Source organism: Mandrillus leucophaeus, unplaced genomic scaffold, assembly GCF_000951045.1.
Source record: "Mandrillus leucophaeus isolate KB7577 unplaced genomic scaffold, Mleu.le_1.0 Scaffold365, whole genome shotgun sequence".
NCBI lineage: Eukaryota > Metazoa > Chordata > Mammalia > Primates > Cercopithecidae > Mandrillus > Mandrillus leucophaeus.
This window is the reverse complement of record NW_012103865.1, coordinates 1,035,074-1,048,771: the sequence shown is the minus strand read 5'-3', so window position 1 is coordinate 1,048,771 and position 13,698 is coordinate 1,035,074. Positions and strand designations below refer to the sequence as shown.

General features: G+C 44.2%; 1 protein-coding gene across 7 annotated transcripts; it reads right to left on the bottom strand.

The window, feature by feature from the left end:
• Positions 1–6,158: 6,158 nt before the first annotated feature.
• GSTK1 (glutathione S-transferase kappa 1) lies at positions 6,159–11,858 on the bottom strand. Of its 7 annotated transcripts, none has more exons than XM_011989874.1 (8): positions 11,680–11,858; positions 11,100–11,181; positions 10,575–10,703; positions 10,159–10,259; positions 9,941–9,976; positions 7,549–7,665; positions 7,094–7,191; positions 6,159–6,483 (listed from the first exon to the last, which is right to left on the bottom strand). In XM_011989874.1, the coding sequence occupies exons 1-8, from the start codon at positions 11,749–11,751 to the stop codon at positions 6,402–6,404; spliced, it is 717 nt and encodes a 238-aa protein (XP_011845264.1). In that variant the 5' UTR covers positions 11,752–11,858; the 3' UTR covers positions 6,159–6,401. The 7 variants fall into 7 exon arrangements, with proteins under 7 accessions (XP_011845264.1, XP_011845265.1, XP_011845266.1 ...); XM_011989875.1 differs by having other exon boundaries at positions 6,159–6,480; XM_011989876.1 differs by having other exon boundaries at positions 7,098–7,191.
• Between the last annotated feature and the right edge of the window lie 1,840 nt (positions 11,859–13,698).

Below are 13,698 nucleotides of genomic sequence, written 5' to 3'. Positions count from 1 at the left end.
GTCTTTGAAAAAAAAAGAAAGAAAAAAAGAAGAAAGAAGAAGACAGTATCTGAAAAACTACTAATGTATGTGCCAGGCAAGGCTCACGCCTGTAATCCCAGCACTTTGGGAGGCCAAGGCAGGTGGATCATGAGGTCAGAAGTTCAAGACCAGCCTGGCCAACATAGTGAAACCCTGTCTCTACTAAAAATACAAAAAGTAGCTGGGCATGGTGGCATGCACCTATAGTTCCAGCTACTCGGGAGGCTGAGGCAGGAGAATTGCCTGAACCCGTCTTTCCGTGCCTGGCTTATTTTATTTCAGATTCCTCTATGTAGTTGCAAATGACAGAATTTCTTCCTTTTTTAAAGACTAAATAATATTCCATTGTGTGTGTGTGTGTGTGTGTATCTGTGCATACAGTCATGCACCACATAACAATGTTTCCATCAGACTACATATAGGACGGTGGTCCCGTAAGATTATAATGGAGCTGAAAAATTCTTATTGCCTAGTGATTTGTGTTATAATTGCCTACAGTACTCAGTGCACTAACAGGCTGTACAGGTTTATAGCCCAGGAGCAATAGGCAATACCACATAGCCTATTTGTGTAGTAGGCTATACCATCTTGGTTTGTGTATGTTCTGTATACTCCATGATGTTCACACAATTACAAAATTACCTAATAATGCATTTCTCAGAACATATCCCCATCATTAAGCAATGCATGACTGTGTATTATACACATCACATTTTTTAAACCATTCATTTGGGTTACTTATTTAAAATTTAATTAAAATAAAATAGAGATGAGGTTTTGACATGTTGCCCAGGCTGGTCTCGAACTCCTGGGCTCAAGCAATCCACCCACCTAGGCTTCCCAAAGTGTTGGGATTACAGGCGTGAGCCATTACGCCCAGCCTAACCATTCATTTATTGATGGACACTTAGGTTGATTTCATATTTTGGCTATTGTGAATAAGAGCAAGGTATCTCTTTGATATACTGATTTCATTTCTTTTGGAGATGTACTCAGAAATGGGATTGTTGGATCATATGGTAGATCCTTTTTTAGCTTTTAGAGGAACCTGCATACTATTGTCCACAATGGCTGTACTAATTTCTATTCCTGTCAACCCTTTTCTCCACATCATCACTAACATTTATCGTTCAGCTTTTTAATAATAGTCATTATAACAAGATGTGAGGTGCTATCTCATTGTAATTTTGATTTGCATTTCCCTGGTATTAGTTGTTGAACATTTTTCATAAACCTGTTGGCCACTTGTATGTCTTCACTTGAGAAATATCTGTTCTCGTCCTGCAATCGTTTTTCACTTGGGTGATTTGTTTTCTTGCTATTGAGTTTCTTTTATATTTTAGATATTAATCTCTTATCAGATGTATGGTTTAAAAATATTTTCTTAATCTTAAAAAAATATAATCTTACCAACCTGTGGGTTTACATTCTTTTTTAAAAACATTTTTATTACAGAAATATCTCAATACACATAATAGAGGATAGTATAAATAACTCCCCATATATCCATCACTCAGCTTTAAAGATAATTAACATCTTTTCACTCGTTTCATCTATTCCTTCTGATCTCCCACATTTTAAAAAGCATCATGTCATTTCTATCCTAAATATATATATATTGAGACAGAGTCTTGCTCTGTTGCCAGGCTGGAGTGTATTGCTGCAATCTCGGCTCACTGCAACCTCCGCCTCCTGGGTTCAAGCCATTCTCCTGCCTCAGCCTCCCAAGTAGTTGGGACTACAGGTACATGCCACCATGCTCAGCTAACTTTTGTATTTTTAGTAGAGATGAGGTTTCACCATGTTGGCCAGGATGGTCTCAATCTCTTGACCTCGTGATCTGTCTACGTCAGCCTCCCAAAGTGCTGGGATTACAGGTGTGAGCCAGCACACCCGGCCCTATCCTAAATATTTCAAAATGAATTACAACCAATGAAAACTTTTTTTCGTGCACAGTCACTCAGCTATTATCGCATAATGAAATTAACATTAATTCGTTAATATCACCTAATATTCATTCCATATCATTTTCCCCATTGTCTCAAAAATGTATTTTTACAGTTTGTAAATTCTTTTAAAATCTACTGTTAAAAACAACACGAGACATTTTCAAAGGAGTCTAATTAGAAAGTAGGCAAAAGACATGAACAGACATTTTACTGATGACCATGTACAGATGGCAAGTAGCACATGAAAAGATGTTCATTAGTCATTGGGGAGATGCAAATTAAAAATCACAATGAGCTATCACTACCCACCTATCAGAATGATTAAAGTAAGAAACATTAGTAACACTAAATGCTGGTGAGGCTGTGGACAAACTGGATCACTCATGCGTTGCTGGTGGAAAAGTGAAACCAGCTACTCTGGAAAACAGTATGGCGGTTTCTTTCTTTCTTTCTTTCTTTTTTGTTTGTTGTTGTTTTTGTTTTTTGAGACAGGGTCTGGCTCCATCGCCCAAGCTGGAGTGCAGTGATGTGATCATAGCTCACTTCAACCTCCGCCTCACAGGTTCAAGTGATCCTCCCACCTTAGCCTCCCAATTAGCTGGGACTGCAGGCACACATCACCGTGTCTGGCCATTTTTTTTTTTGGAGATGGGGTTTTGCCATGTTGCCCAGGCTGGTCTTGAACTCCTGGGCTCAAGTCATCCTTCTGCCTTGGCCTCCCAATGTGCTGGGATTACAGATGGGAGCCACCATGCACTCAACCTTGACAGTTTCTTTTAAAACTAAACATGCACTTACCATGGGACCCAGTGGTTGTGCTCCTAAGCATTTATCCAGAGAAATGAAAATAAAAACCTGTACATGAACGCACAGAGTAGCTTATTTGTAAGAACCTGAAACTGAAAACAATCCAAGTGTCTTTCAACAGATGAATGTTTAAAAAAACTGTGTTACATCCATACTATAGAATATTAATACTATTCAGCAATAAAAAGGAATAAACTCTTGATACATGTCAAAACCTTGGATAGATCTCAAAGGGATTGTGCTGAAATCAAATCTGATTCCATTTATATAGTATTTTTGAAATGACAAGATATAAAGGAACAGATAAGTGATTGCCAAGGGTTAGGGAAGTACAGGAGGGAGGGAGGTGGCTGTGGCTATCAAAGGGTAGCATGAGAAATCTTTATGCTGAAGATGTTTTGTATCTTGGCTGTGGTGGTGGTCATCAGCCTACATGTGATAAAATTATGTAGAACTAAATACAGACACACAATGAGCATGTGTTAAACTGGTGAAATCTGAATAAGGTGTATGGATTATATCAATGTCAATTTCTTGATTGTGTTATTGTTCTATAGTTATGCAAGATGTTACCACTGGGGAAAGTATGTGAAGAGTATATGGAATCTCTCTGTATTATAGCTTACAAAACAGATATATAAAAAATAGAGAGTAGGAATGAGAATGAGAAAGGGAGGACTCTTCTTACTCGATACCTTGCTTTCACTGTTTTTACCACATGCATGCATTATTTTTTTAAATTACCATGTGTTTGGTTCTGTTAAAAAAAAAATCATGTCTGGAAACTTCACCTAAGAAAATACAGATACAATAAGATTGTTTTGGAAACATAAAGCTAGTTGTTAACCTTGGAATTTGAATTACAATGCAAGAAAGTAGTTCAGTATTGAATCTGAGTATTGGCACAATTACAAATTTCATATTACATTACAATTATTGATCAGAAGGGAAGAGGGCAAGAAACTAAGAAAAAGTATGAAACCCACCTTGGATTAGAAGAAAAGAGTGTTCCATTATTCACAGACAGTTGCTTTGAGAGGCTTTCCCCTTTCCTGTTTTGATTCTATTTAGAAGAAGGATTTCAGAAATTAAAATCTGGATCATGAGTGTAAGCATTAGTCTAGAAACTGTCTAGTACCTCCAGAGAAGATTAAAGTCAGCCACTGGATGCAGAAAATAGGATGATAAAGTCTTCAAAGAAAGACTGAGTAGAGGCAGGAAATATGCATCTACAATAAAACATTATCCCATTAAGACTGGGAAAAGATTCAGGATTAAGTTAAGTAGTTAATAATACATTTAGAAATCAATGGGCAAGATGCACAGTTGTACTGCAATGTGAATCCACAATTTTTTTTTTTTTTTGAGACAGAGTCTTACTCTGTCGCCCAGGCTGGCGTGCAATGACCCGATCTCAGCTCACTGCAACCTCCGCTTCCTGGGTTCAAGCAATTCTCCCACCTAAGCCTCCTGAGTACTTGGGATTGCAGGCATGAACCACCACAAACAGCTTAATTTTTGTATTTTTAGTAGAGACTGAGTTTCACCATGTTGGTCAGGCTGGTCTCAAACTGCTGACCTCAAGTGATCCACCTGCCTTGGCTTCCCAAAGTGCTGGGATTACAGGCATGAGCCACTGAGCCCAGCCAAATTTTTTATTTTTCATTTTTATTATTTTGTGTATCAGAATACATTTTAAAGAATGAAAAATTTTAAAAGTATACAAATAAAATGGAAAGATTTTGATATATTTTATCTCAGAATAATGTCCTCTGTATTGTTTTTATTCATCAAGACATTGAGATCATACTATATAGTTTCATCTTTTTCCAATCAATATTATATCCCAAGAATTTCCAATGTTCTTAACAATTCTTCACAAATACAATTATTATTATTTTTTTTGAGACAGAGTTTCGCTCTTGTTGCCGAAGCTGGAGTGCAATGGCACGATCTCAGCTCACCACAACTTCTGCCTCCCGGGTTCAAGCGATTCTCCTGCCTCAGCCTCCCGAGTAGCTGGGATTAACAGCACGTGCCACCATGTCCGGTTAATTTTTTGTATTTTTAGTAGAAACAGGGTTTTACCATGTTAGCCAGGTTGGTCTCGAACTCCTGACCTCAGGTGATCCACCCGCCTTGGCCTCCCAAAGTGTTGGCATTATAGGTGTGAGCCACCATGCCAGCCCTCAAAAAATACAATTTTTGATGGCTGTAAAACATTATCTCCTGAATCTGTCATGATTTATTATTCTCCTCCTAATAGGTGTTTAAGTTGTTCACAATTTTTGATATCAACAAATAGTGCTGAGACAAGCATCTTTATTCATAAAACTGGTTCCACTCACCCTGCTCTGGGAAGCTTAGTTTTGTCTCAATTTGTCCTTATGATTTTTAAGATTGGACATCTTCCTATATTTTTATTTTACAGTAGTTGTACATGAAACTCCTTTGAAATAAAAGGAGTACTTAATCTGGAGATGTTCTTTTGTCATTACTTCACAGATAAGCTGGGTAAAGTTGATTTTAAATCCTGGAGGATGCTAGAGATATGGGAAAGGTGAGAGAGGAAGACAGAAAGTAATGGGAGATAAAAGGGGAAAATGGAGTATGGGAAGAGCCAGACCCAGAGGGAGAGATAGAAGGGAAGGTGGCATGACTCCTGAAACTCCTCTGGTCTATGTAAGGCTCTGTACTTGGTTCCCAACAATGGGTCCAAGTGAGGTTTCAGCTTCCAAATACAGAGTATTCTCAAGGAAGTCAAAATACTATTGAAACAAGGGATTCTGATAGTTGCACAATGGGCACAGCTAGAGGCAGGGACTTTGGATCAATTACTGGGGGAATGGAAAAGTTACATGTATGTAGTAGGGAACAGGGGTTATACTTGGAGTTTTCTCAGAATCTGCACTGAGGGTTAAGGGAGCTATCTATGAAAAGGTGTGCAACTTCTCCAATCCCCAGCAACTCCAGCCAGTTTCCCAGTACTGCCTTGCCCTGGTCCTGCAGGTGTGGCTGGATGCAGTTTAAATATCTGGGCACAAGCTCAGCCAGACTCTGGTTCCCTCTGCTGTTCACTCCCACTGGGCTTCTGGTCCCAGCCCCATCTCAGTCACTGTGGCTGGTCAGAAGACAGTAAATCCCAAACTGGTTAGTTGCAAAGTCCATCTGGCTTGGTTTTCTGTTGCTGATAGAGAGACCAGGGGAGTTTCTGTGTGAGAGAATGAGGGACTATTCTCACTTCTTCCACAGCCCCAAGGAGGGCTGGATGGCTGATCTGGCTGGAAGTACCAAAAGAGCTCTCCTTCACCTATCCCTAGAGTAGACAGGATGTGACCCCAGGAATGAGAATACACCAGGGCAGATACAGACACAGAAACATTTTGCCTGAGGGCATTAGGTTTATTTTGTGGGAAAGCAGAGTGGGGACTCTCTGAAAGGCACTTGTGAGGCATAGAAGTAAAGGTTGCCACATAGCTAATGGTGGACCCCTTCCTGGTGTCCTTGGGGGTAGGGGAAAGATAGACAGCTCCCAGGGCCACAGAAAATACCTCTATCAGATAGAGAAATCCAAGTCCCAGTGCCTTATGGTGGAGCTGGGGTTCAGCAGATGGCCTGCTGTTTTTATACGAAGAGTTTGCTTCCTCCGGGCAATCTTAAAGTCTGGCATTCACAGCTGGAGGCACAGGGCCCATCCACTTCTCTCCTGGATGAAGGAAATAACAGACTCTGCACACTGTTCTCAGGTGTGCTGGCAGCAGGAGTTGGTCCCACAAGGTCCCAGGGGTTTTCTAATAAGACCCTTGCTTGGCTTCAAGGTACAGAAGGCTTCCTTCTCTTTTATGGCGATGAAGACAGCCCCTGCCCATTCAACGTTGAACAGCACGGACTGCATAAGGCTTTGCTACTGGAAGTACCAAGAATATTTTTTGCTCTGAGCCCCTCCTTCCAGTCAACTGATATAGTGGGGGTGGAGCTGGGGTTAAAGGCAGTTCAGTGTTGAATCTTTTTATTTTTTGAGATAGAGTCTTGCTTTGTCACCCAGGCCGGAGTGCAGTGGCATGATCTTGGCTCACTGCAACCTCCACCTCCCAGGTTCAAGTGATTTTCCTGCCTCAGCCTCCCAAGTAGCTGGGACTACAGGCGTGCACCACCACGTCCGGCTAATTTTTGTATTTTTAGTAGAGATAGGGTTTCACCATGTTGGCCAGGATGGTCTCAATCTCCTGACCTCATGCTCCGCCTGCCTCAGCCTCCCAAAGTGCTGGGATTACAGGCGTGAGCCACTGCACCCGGCTCAGTGTTGAATCTTTAACTTACCCAGCAGGAATGCCAGCAGCTCCATCCGGTCAGAGCCAAATATCATGTGGGTTTGGCCATCCACATGGGCCACGGTGATGGGCAGCCCAAAGGCCTGGAGAAAGCAGTTACAGTGCAAGGAGGAAGGCAAAGGAGCAGGTATTAGGCGGGGGTTGAAGGCTTCGAGTCAGTACTTTTCTGAGTTCACAGAAGGAAAGAGGTGTAAGAGGCTCCATGGCCCCAGGTGCCTTCCTGTTTCTAAGAGGCTGTCTTTTCTCTCACTATCCATCTCCTTCCTTTCCTTTCCCTGAGCCCAAGGAAAAGAAGGGAAAAGATGAGGGTTGTCTAAGAGCATTGAGGAGAACACTTGGAAAGCGAGCTTTTGCACAGAAGCATGGGGACTCACACCTAGAGATTCTCAAGTCTCCATCTTCAGGATGGGGGCTGGGAACACACATAAAGAGCTGCTCACCCCGTATCTGCAGGCTGCCTCAGTGGTCTCCTTCAGCTGGTTCTTCACCTTTGGCGTTGAGATCTTTTCCAGAAGCCCCTGGGCTTGTTCTGCAGACATGCCAGCCTTCTCTGCAGCCTAAGGGAATATAGCAGGGAATACAACTGTGGCTGCATGATATTGGATGGGGATCTCAGAGGAAAACTCTGGTCTTTTTATTTTCTGCCCCCAAGTTTTCCTGGCAATGCCCTTACCCACCCACAAGTGGAGATCTGTCCTTGCCAAGAGGAACTATTTCCTTTCTCCCAAATCTTGAGATGGGTGGAAAAGGTAGATGGCACAGAGTCAGTCACAGAAATTAACACCAGGGGACATCTTAGAGACCAGCTAGATAGACCTCTTTATTTCACAAATGAAGAGCCTGAATCCAGAAGTGATACATTACTTGCTCAGAGTTACAGAACATGTTGGTAGCAGAGCCAACACTAATATGGAGGTCTCTAGAATTCAAGTCCAGGGCTCTTTCCTTCCTACTTCTCAGAGTTCCTGAGTATCTCATGCTTTTTTCGAATCAAGAGCTAGGCTCTAATTCCAGTGGAACTTCCTGAGGACCTTGTAACAAGGCACATGGCTGCAGCCACCTACCTGGCTTCAAGACAAAGACAAAGGCTTCAGTTTGTGGTTTGGGTATAGTTTGGGATAGGTGGTTCTTAACCTTGGCTGCCCATTTGAAACTCCTGAGGAGCTTTAAAAAATCTCCACGTGAGGTCATCCCTTAGAACTAGAGCCAAGCACTGTGGCTTATGCCTGTAATTCCAGCACTTTGGGAGACTGAGGCAGGAGACTGCTTCAGCTCAGGAGTTTGAGACCAGCCTGGGCAACACAGTGAAACCCCCATCTCTACAAAAAAATTAAAAAAAAAATTAGGCATGGTGGCACATGCTTGAAGTCCCAGCTACTCGTAAGGCTGAGATGGGAGATCACTTGAGCCCAAGAGATTGAGTCTGCAGTGAGCCATGATCATGCCACTGCACTCCACCCTGGGTGACAAAGCAGGACATTGTCTCAAAAAAGAAAAAAAGAACAAGAACAATTACATCACAATTCCAGGGGGAAAGGGTTAGCTCCAAGGTACTCCAGGCGATTTTAATTCACAGCCAAGATTGAGAACCACTGCATCTTGACTTCCTAGATCAGAAGTGTGACCCAGGAATTCATGTAGCCTGTCCTAATGAGACACTGTCTTTGACTTGGTTAAATTAGAGAATTATGTACCACACAAAATGTTTACAGAAAAATGGTTAAGTAAAACAAAAATAAGTCCACTCAATAGAACCTCTATAGAAACAAAGAACTATACTTTCAAAGAGTTAAAAACTGCATGGAGGCCAGGCACAGTGGCTCATTCCTGTAAACACAGCACTTTGGGAGGTGGAGGCAGACAGATCTCTTGAGCTCAGGAGTTCGAGACCAGCCTGGGCAACATGGTAAAACCCCTTCTCTCCAAAAAATAAAAAAGTTAGCCGGGCATGGTAGTGTGTGCCTGTAGTCCCAGCTACTCGGGAGGCTGAGGTGGGAGGATCGCTTGAGCCCAGGAGGCAAAGGTTGCAGTGAGCCGAGGTTGCGCCACTGCAGTCCAGCCTGGGTGACAGAGCCAGACCCTGTCTCAAAAAAAAAAAAAAAAAAAAAAAGGCACGAAAAATGATTATTAAATATGAAGTAAAAAAGCAAGCTAAAAATTACACATGTACTTTGCAGGAATATAGACTGTAGAAGATATATTTGCCATTCCTTATACATTTAACTTTTGTGTGATTTGCCACTTGATATATTACATTTGAATAGGTTTCAACTATTTTTTTGTAAGCCAGAGGAATAATACTGTTTTGAATTTCCTAATTTAATCCTGAAGACAAACTTACTTATCTGTGGCTCACTGGTCAATGTTTTGAGCTATTTCCATTTGTTCTCACTCAGGCTTCTATATACCGTGGCATTAGTCAGTTATCTCTTTTTGTCTTTTTAAAGCCTCTTGGAAAAAGTCTCCTGTCTTCTACTCTGGATGTGTTGGTGAGGTTTGTGTTGGAGTCTGTGGAGACTTGTGAATACTACATCCCTCCCCGTCCAGGGGTTCCGACACTGAGCATTTTTCTCTCATTGATGTCTTTCAGCAAATAAATTCTACCCATATGTTGTCCCTTTTGCACTTCCCCTTTCAACTTTGAGATATCCTTTTGAGGATCCTTAGTTCTGACTTTTCAGTAATTTGTCCCCTGAATCACAGACATCCTTTCTTCCCCAGTAATTATAACCTTTTCCATGCAATAAGAGACCTATTGTATTCTTTACCCCCAACCGCCAACTGCTCTCCGATTCTCTCTGAGTACAGTCGAGGTGGAGCCAGGACACTCACCGCCAGGATGCTCTGGGGCTGGGTGATGTCTTCATCCTAGGAAGAAGAGAACACTCAGCAGGAAGCAGTGCCTCTCAGAAGGAGAGGGGTGTGACTGGAGGACAGTAGATCCTCTGGGGTGGTGGGGAGGGCAGGATCATGACCCTGAAAACATTTCTGGGGAAGGTCAGAAAGTCATCGAAGGTCCTCCCAGAGGATTCCCAGAGCCCCACACGCACCCTTGACCAGACGCGCATCCACAGCTCCCGGGACACTTTCTCCAGCATCTCTGGATGCTCTAAGCTCACCGCGGTGAGGAAACGCATGGCAGACAAACTTCCTGTGGGGCAAAGGCACCCAGAGGCAGGGCTCCTCTTGCTGCTTTCCTGGTGGAGGACTAGCTCTTCCTTGCTTCTGACATCCCCCAGAGCTCCTCTGCCCTCAGCCTCTCACCCAAGGTTCCCATGACCTATTTGCCTGCTCTTCTTCCCTTTCATGCTCGGCAACCTTCAGCTCCCTCAACGCTGATCCTGAGGTTTCCCAAGGCAGGCTTCACTTGCTTTAGTCTCCTGCAGCCCCTCCATCCTATCAATCCCGCAATCTCCCACTTCTCTGTTCTTCACTGGATACCCTGTCTGCATCCCACTCTCTTCACCTTTTTCAATAATCACAGAAAAGAAATCCTTGGGGAACTGGATGGGAATCTGGAAATGGTGTCTCAGGAGCTTTATGTCATTTGCCATGTATTGTCCTTTGCGGGGAAGCAGACCTGGAGGCTTGTTTCCTGTCAGGAGAAGGTTGGGCACGTTAAGTGAGAAAAGGCCTAAGGGTCCCAGGTTTGGGGACCTCGACCTGGGTTTGGGGCAGAGGGCAGCTTTCTTTTTTCTTCTCTCTTTTTTTTTTTTTCTCGTTGTTTCGCTCTTGTTGCCCAGGCTGGAGTGCAATGGCGCGATCTCAGCTCACCGCACCTCCGCCTCTTGGGTTCAAACGATTCTCCCACCTCAGCCTCCCAAATAGCTGAGGTTTACAGGCATGCGCCACCACGCCCGGCTAATTCTGTATTTTTAGTACAGACGGGGCAGAGGGTAGCTTTCTAGCTGCCAGTGCCAATATAAGGACCCGCTGGGGTCGGCTCTCTTGGGCCACTGAAATCACCCTTGCCCCGACCCTCCCTTCCTACCACTGTCTTTCATGATCCCTCCTATGAGGCTGGGCCGCAACTGCAGGTTGATGTTCCAGATATTCTGATACCGGCAAAGGACCTGCGGGCAGAGGTCAAGAACGATTGCCAGTGTGCAAGATGGAAAAGTGAAAGAGCCGAGGGAAAGGGAAGGGAGCCGCTAAGTGCAGAGCAGAGGTTATGCGGACACCCTACATTGTTTGGTTTGAAATCGCAAAACTCTCCCCTCTACCAGAAATCTATTCCAGGATCTTCGCTCCTGTGGCCAGTTTTCCCCAAAACTGCCATCGTTGGGCTAAGAGGTGGGCATGTTCTGCATTTCTCCCCGAATGTTTGGAGCCGCCCCTCTTTCCACCACCGTGGGAAACTGCAGTCGGGATATAAAGGCTCGGGTTGGAGCCAGCGACTCTATTGCGTTTAAAAGCACTAAGTGACCTTCAGCCCTGGAGCTCTCCCTGCTTGCCCTAATCCCGTGGGCGGCGCCAGGAGTTTCACGAGACCTCTGTCCCTGTGCCCTGCGCTCATTTTTCCCTCCGCCCTCATACCCCAGGCCCCGCCGAGGCGGCCACCCCAGCGTCACCTCGAAGCCCAGCCAGGAGTAGGGGGACAGCACGTCATAGAAGAGCTCCACGGTGCGCAGCAGGGGCCCCATGCTGCAGGCTCCGGAAGAGCGGCGGCAGCAGCAGCTAGCTCCCCGGAACTTGGCACAGGCAGCCCGGCTTCTGGACCTGCCCGGGACCGCCCACCGCCTTAGCGCGCAGCCTCAGAGAGAAACTGCCCTGGCAGAGGCCCCCTTCAGGCGCAGCGGGGCGGGGCCAGCCTACGGCCCCCAGCCAGGGGCGGGGTGGGTAGGGACCCCTTGGGGAGCGCGCAGGTGTGGACAAGAGGCGCAGCAACCGCCTTTGCAAAAATTTTAACAGTGAGGAAATTACCAAGGTGAAACATCTGAATTCACCAACTCCATTGTGCCTTTAACCTCCAAACTGCCGTTGGTCATTCCTGAGCATGGGACGAGCTAATATAGGGAGAAATTTGGTATATAGTTTAAATGATAATAGCCCTTCCCCAAACTAAAGCAGTTTTATAAAACTAATAAAAGTCCAACAAGTTTAGGATTATGAGAGGGGCCTGAATTCTGCTAAGATGTAGGCATTAGAATTACCAGACGTTGTTCCAGAGGTCACAAGCTCTGCAACTTCCCCAGTTATCCCTGTAAATAACCACTTTTGTCAAACCTAAGACTAGCCTTTGAAGATACCTTCTCAGACTTTTCCATTTCTGATGACAGGATGACTCCACCTGGATCAGTGACTCCTCTGTGGCCCTCATCCAGATGCAACTCAGTGCACTGAGGGCGGTTTTCCACACCCCTGTGATTGCATCCCCAACCAATCAGCAGCACCCGTTCTCTAGCCCCTTGCCCACCAAACCATTGTTAAAAAACTAGCCGGTGGGCATGGTGGCTCACGCCTGTAATCCCAGCACTTCGGGAGGCTGAGGCGGGTGGATCACTTGAGGTCAGGAGTTCAAGACCATTCTGGCCTACATGGTGAAACCCTGTCTGTACTAAAAATGCAAAAATTAGCCGGGCATGGTGGCATGTGCCTGTAATCCCAGTTACTCGGGAGGCTGAGTCAGGAGAATTGCTTGAATCCGGGAGGCAGAGGTTGCAGTGAGCCAAGATCATGCCATTGCACTCCAGCCTGGGTGACAGAGCAAGACTCCATCTCAAAAGAAAAAACAAAAACAAAAAAACCCACAAAGCCCCTTAGCCTCTGCCTCCGAATTTTGAAAGGTTAATTTGAGTAATAGTAAAATTCTGGTCTCCTGTTTAGCAGGCTCTATGTCTATTAAACTCTTTCTCTATTGCAATTCCCTTGTCTTGATAAATCAGCTCTATCTGGGTAATGGGCAAGATGAACCCATTGGGCTGGTGTCAGGGTGACTCTCCTGCTCTGCAGTGAAGTCTTTGGGAAGGAGATAGTTTGAGATGCCTATAGTGCCTTTCACTTAGCTGTGCCCCTTGGGTGAGCCACTTGACCTCTCTGAACCTATTTCCTCATCCTGCATACACATGGGGAATATCTAATGATAACACCGGCCTTATGACGAGTTGTGAGGATTGAGGTACTCCAGTAACTGCTAGCTCTTATTTTTGTTACTTGGCAGTTGCATGAATCTCCTGAACTGGGGCAGAATAAGAAGTTCTCAGAGTACACATTTTCTTGTGTTACCTTTATCGATTTGCACAATGTCTGGGACACATTTGACCATTGATACATATATTTTGAGTGAGTGAAAAAAAGAGGGACTGGTAGAAGATAGAGAGGCCTCACCATAGATAATTGTAGTGATAATGGGAACGATTGGCCCTATTCGTTTTCACAAATATGTGAGTCATATTGTCTTATATTGGGATTACATTTACTGCAAAGAAACAGAATTTTAAAATAATTCCATTTAACTTTGTTAAAATTATCTTTAACATTACTAATTTAATAAGTTGGAAAACATATAAAGATTTCACTTTTCATTTGTATCAATAAGGAAAACAACTCCAGGCTATCAGAATACAGAGATACAAGGTAAACCCCTACAT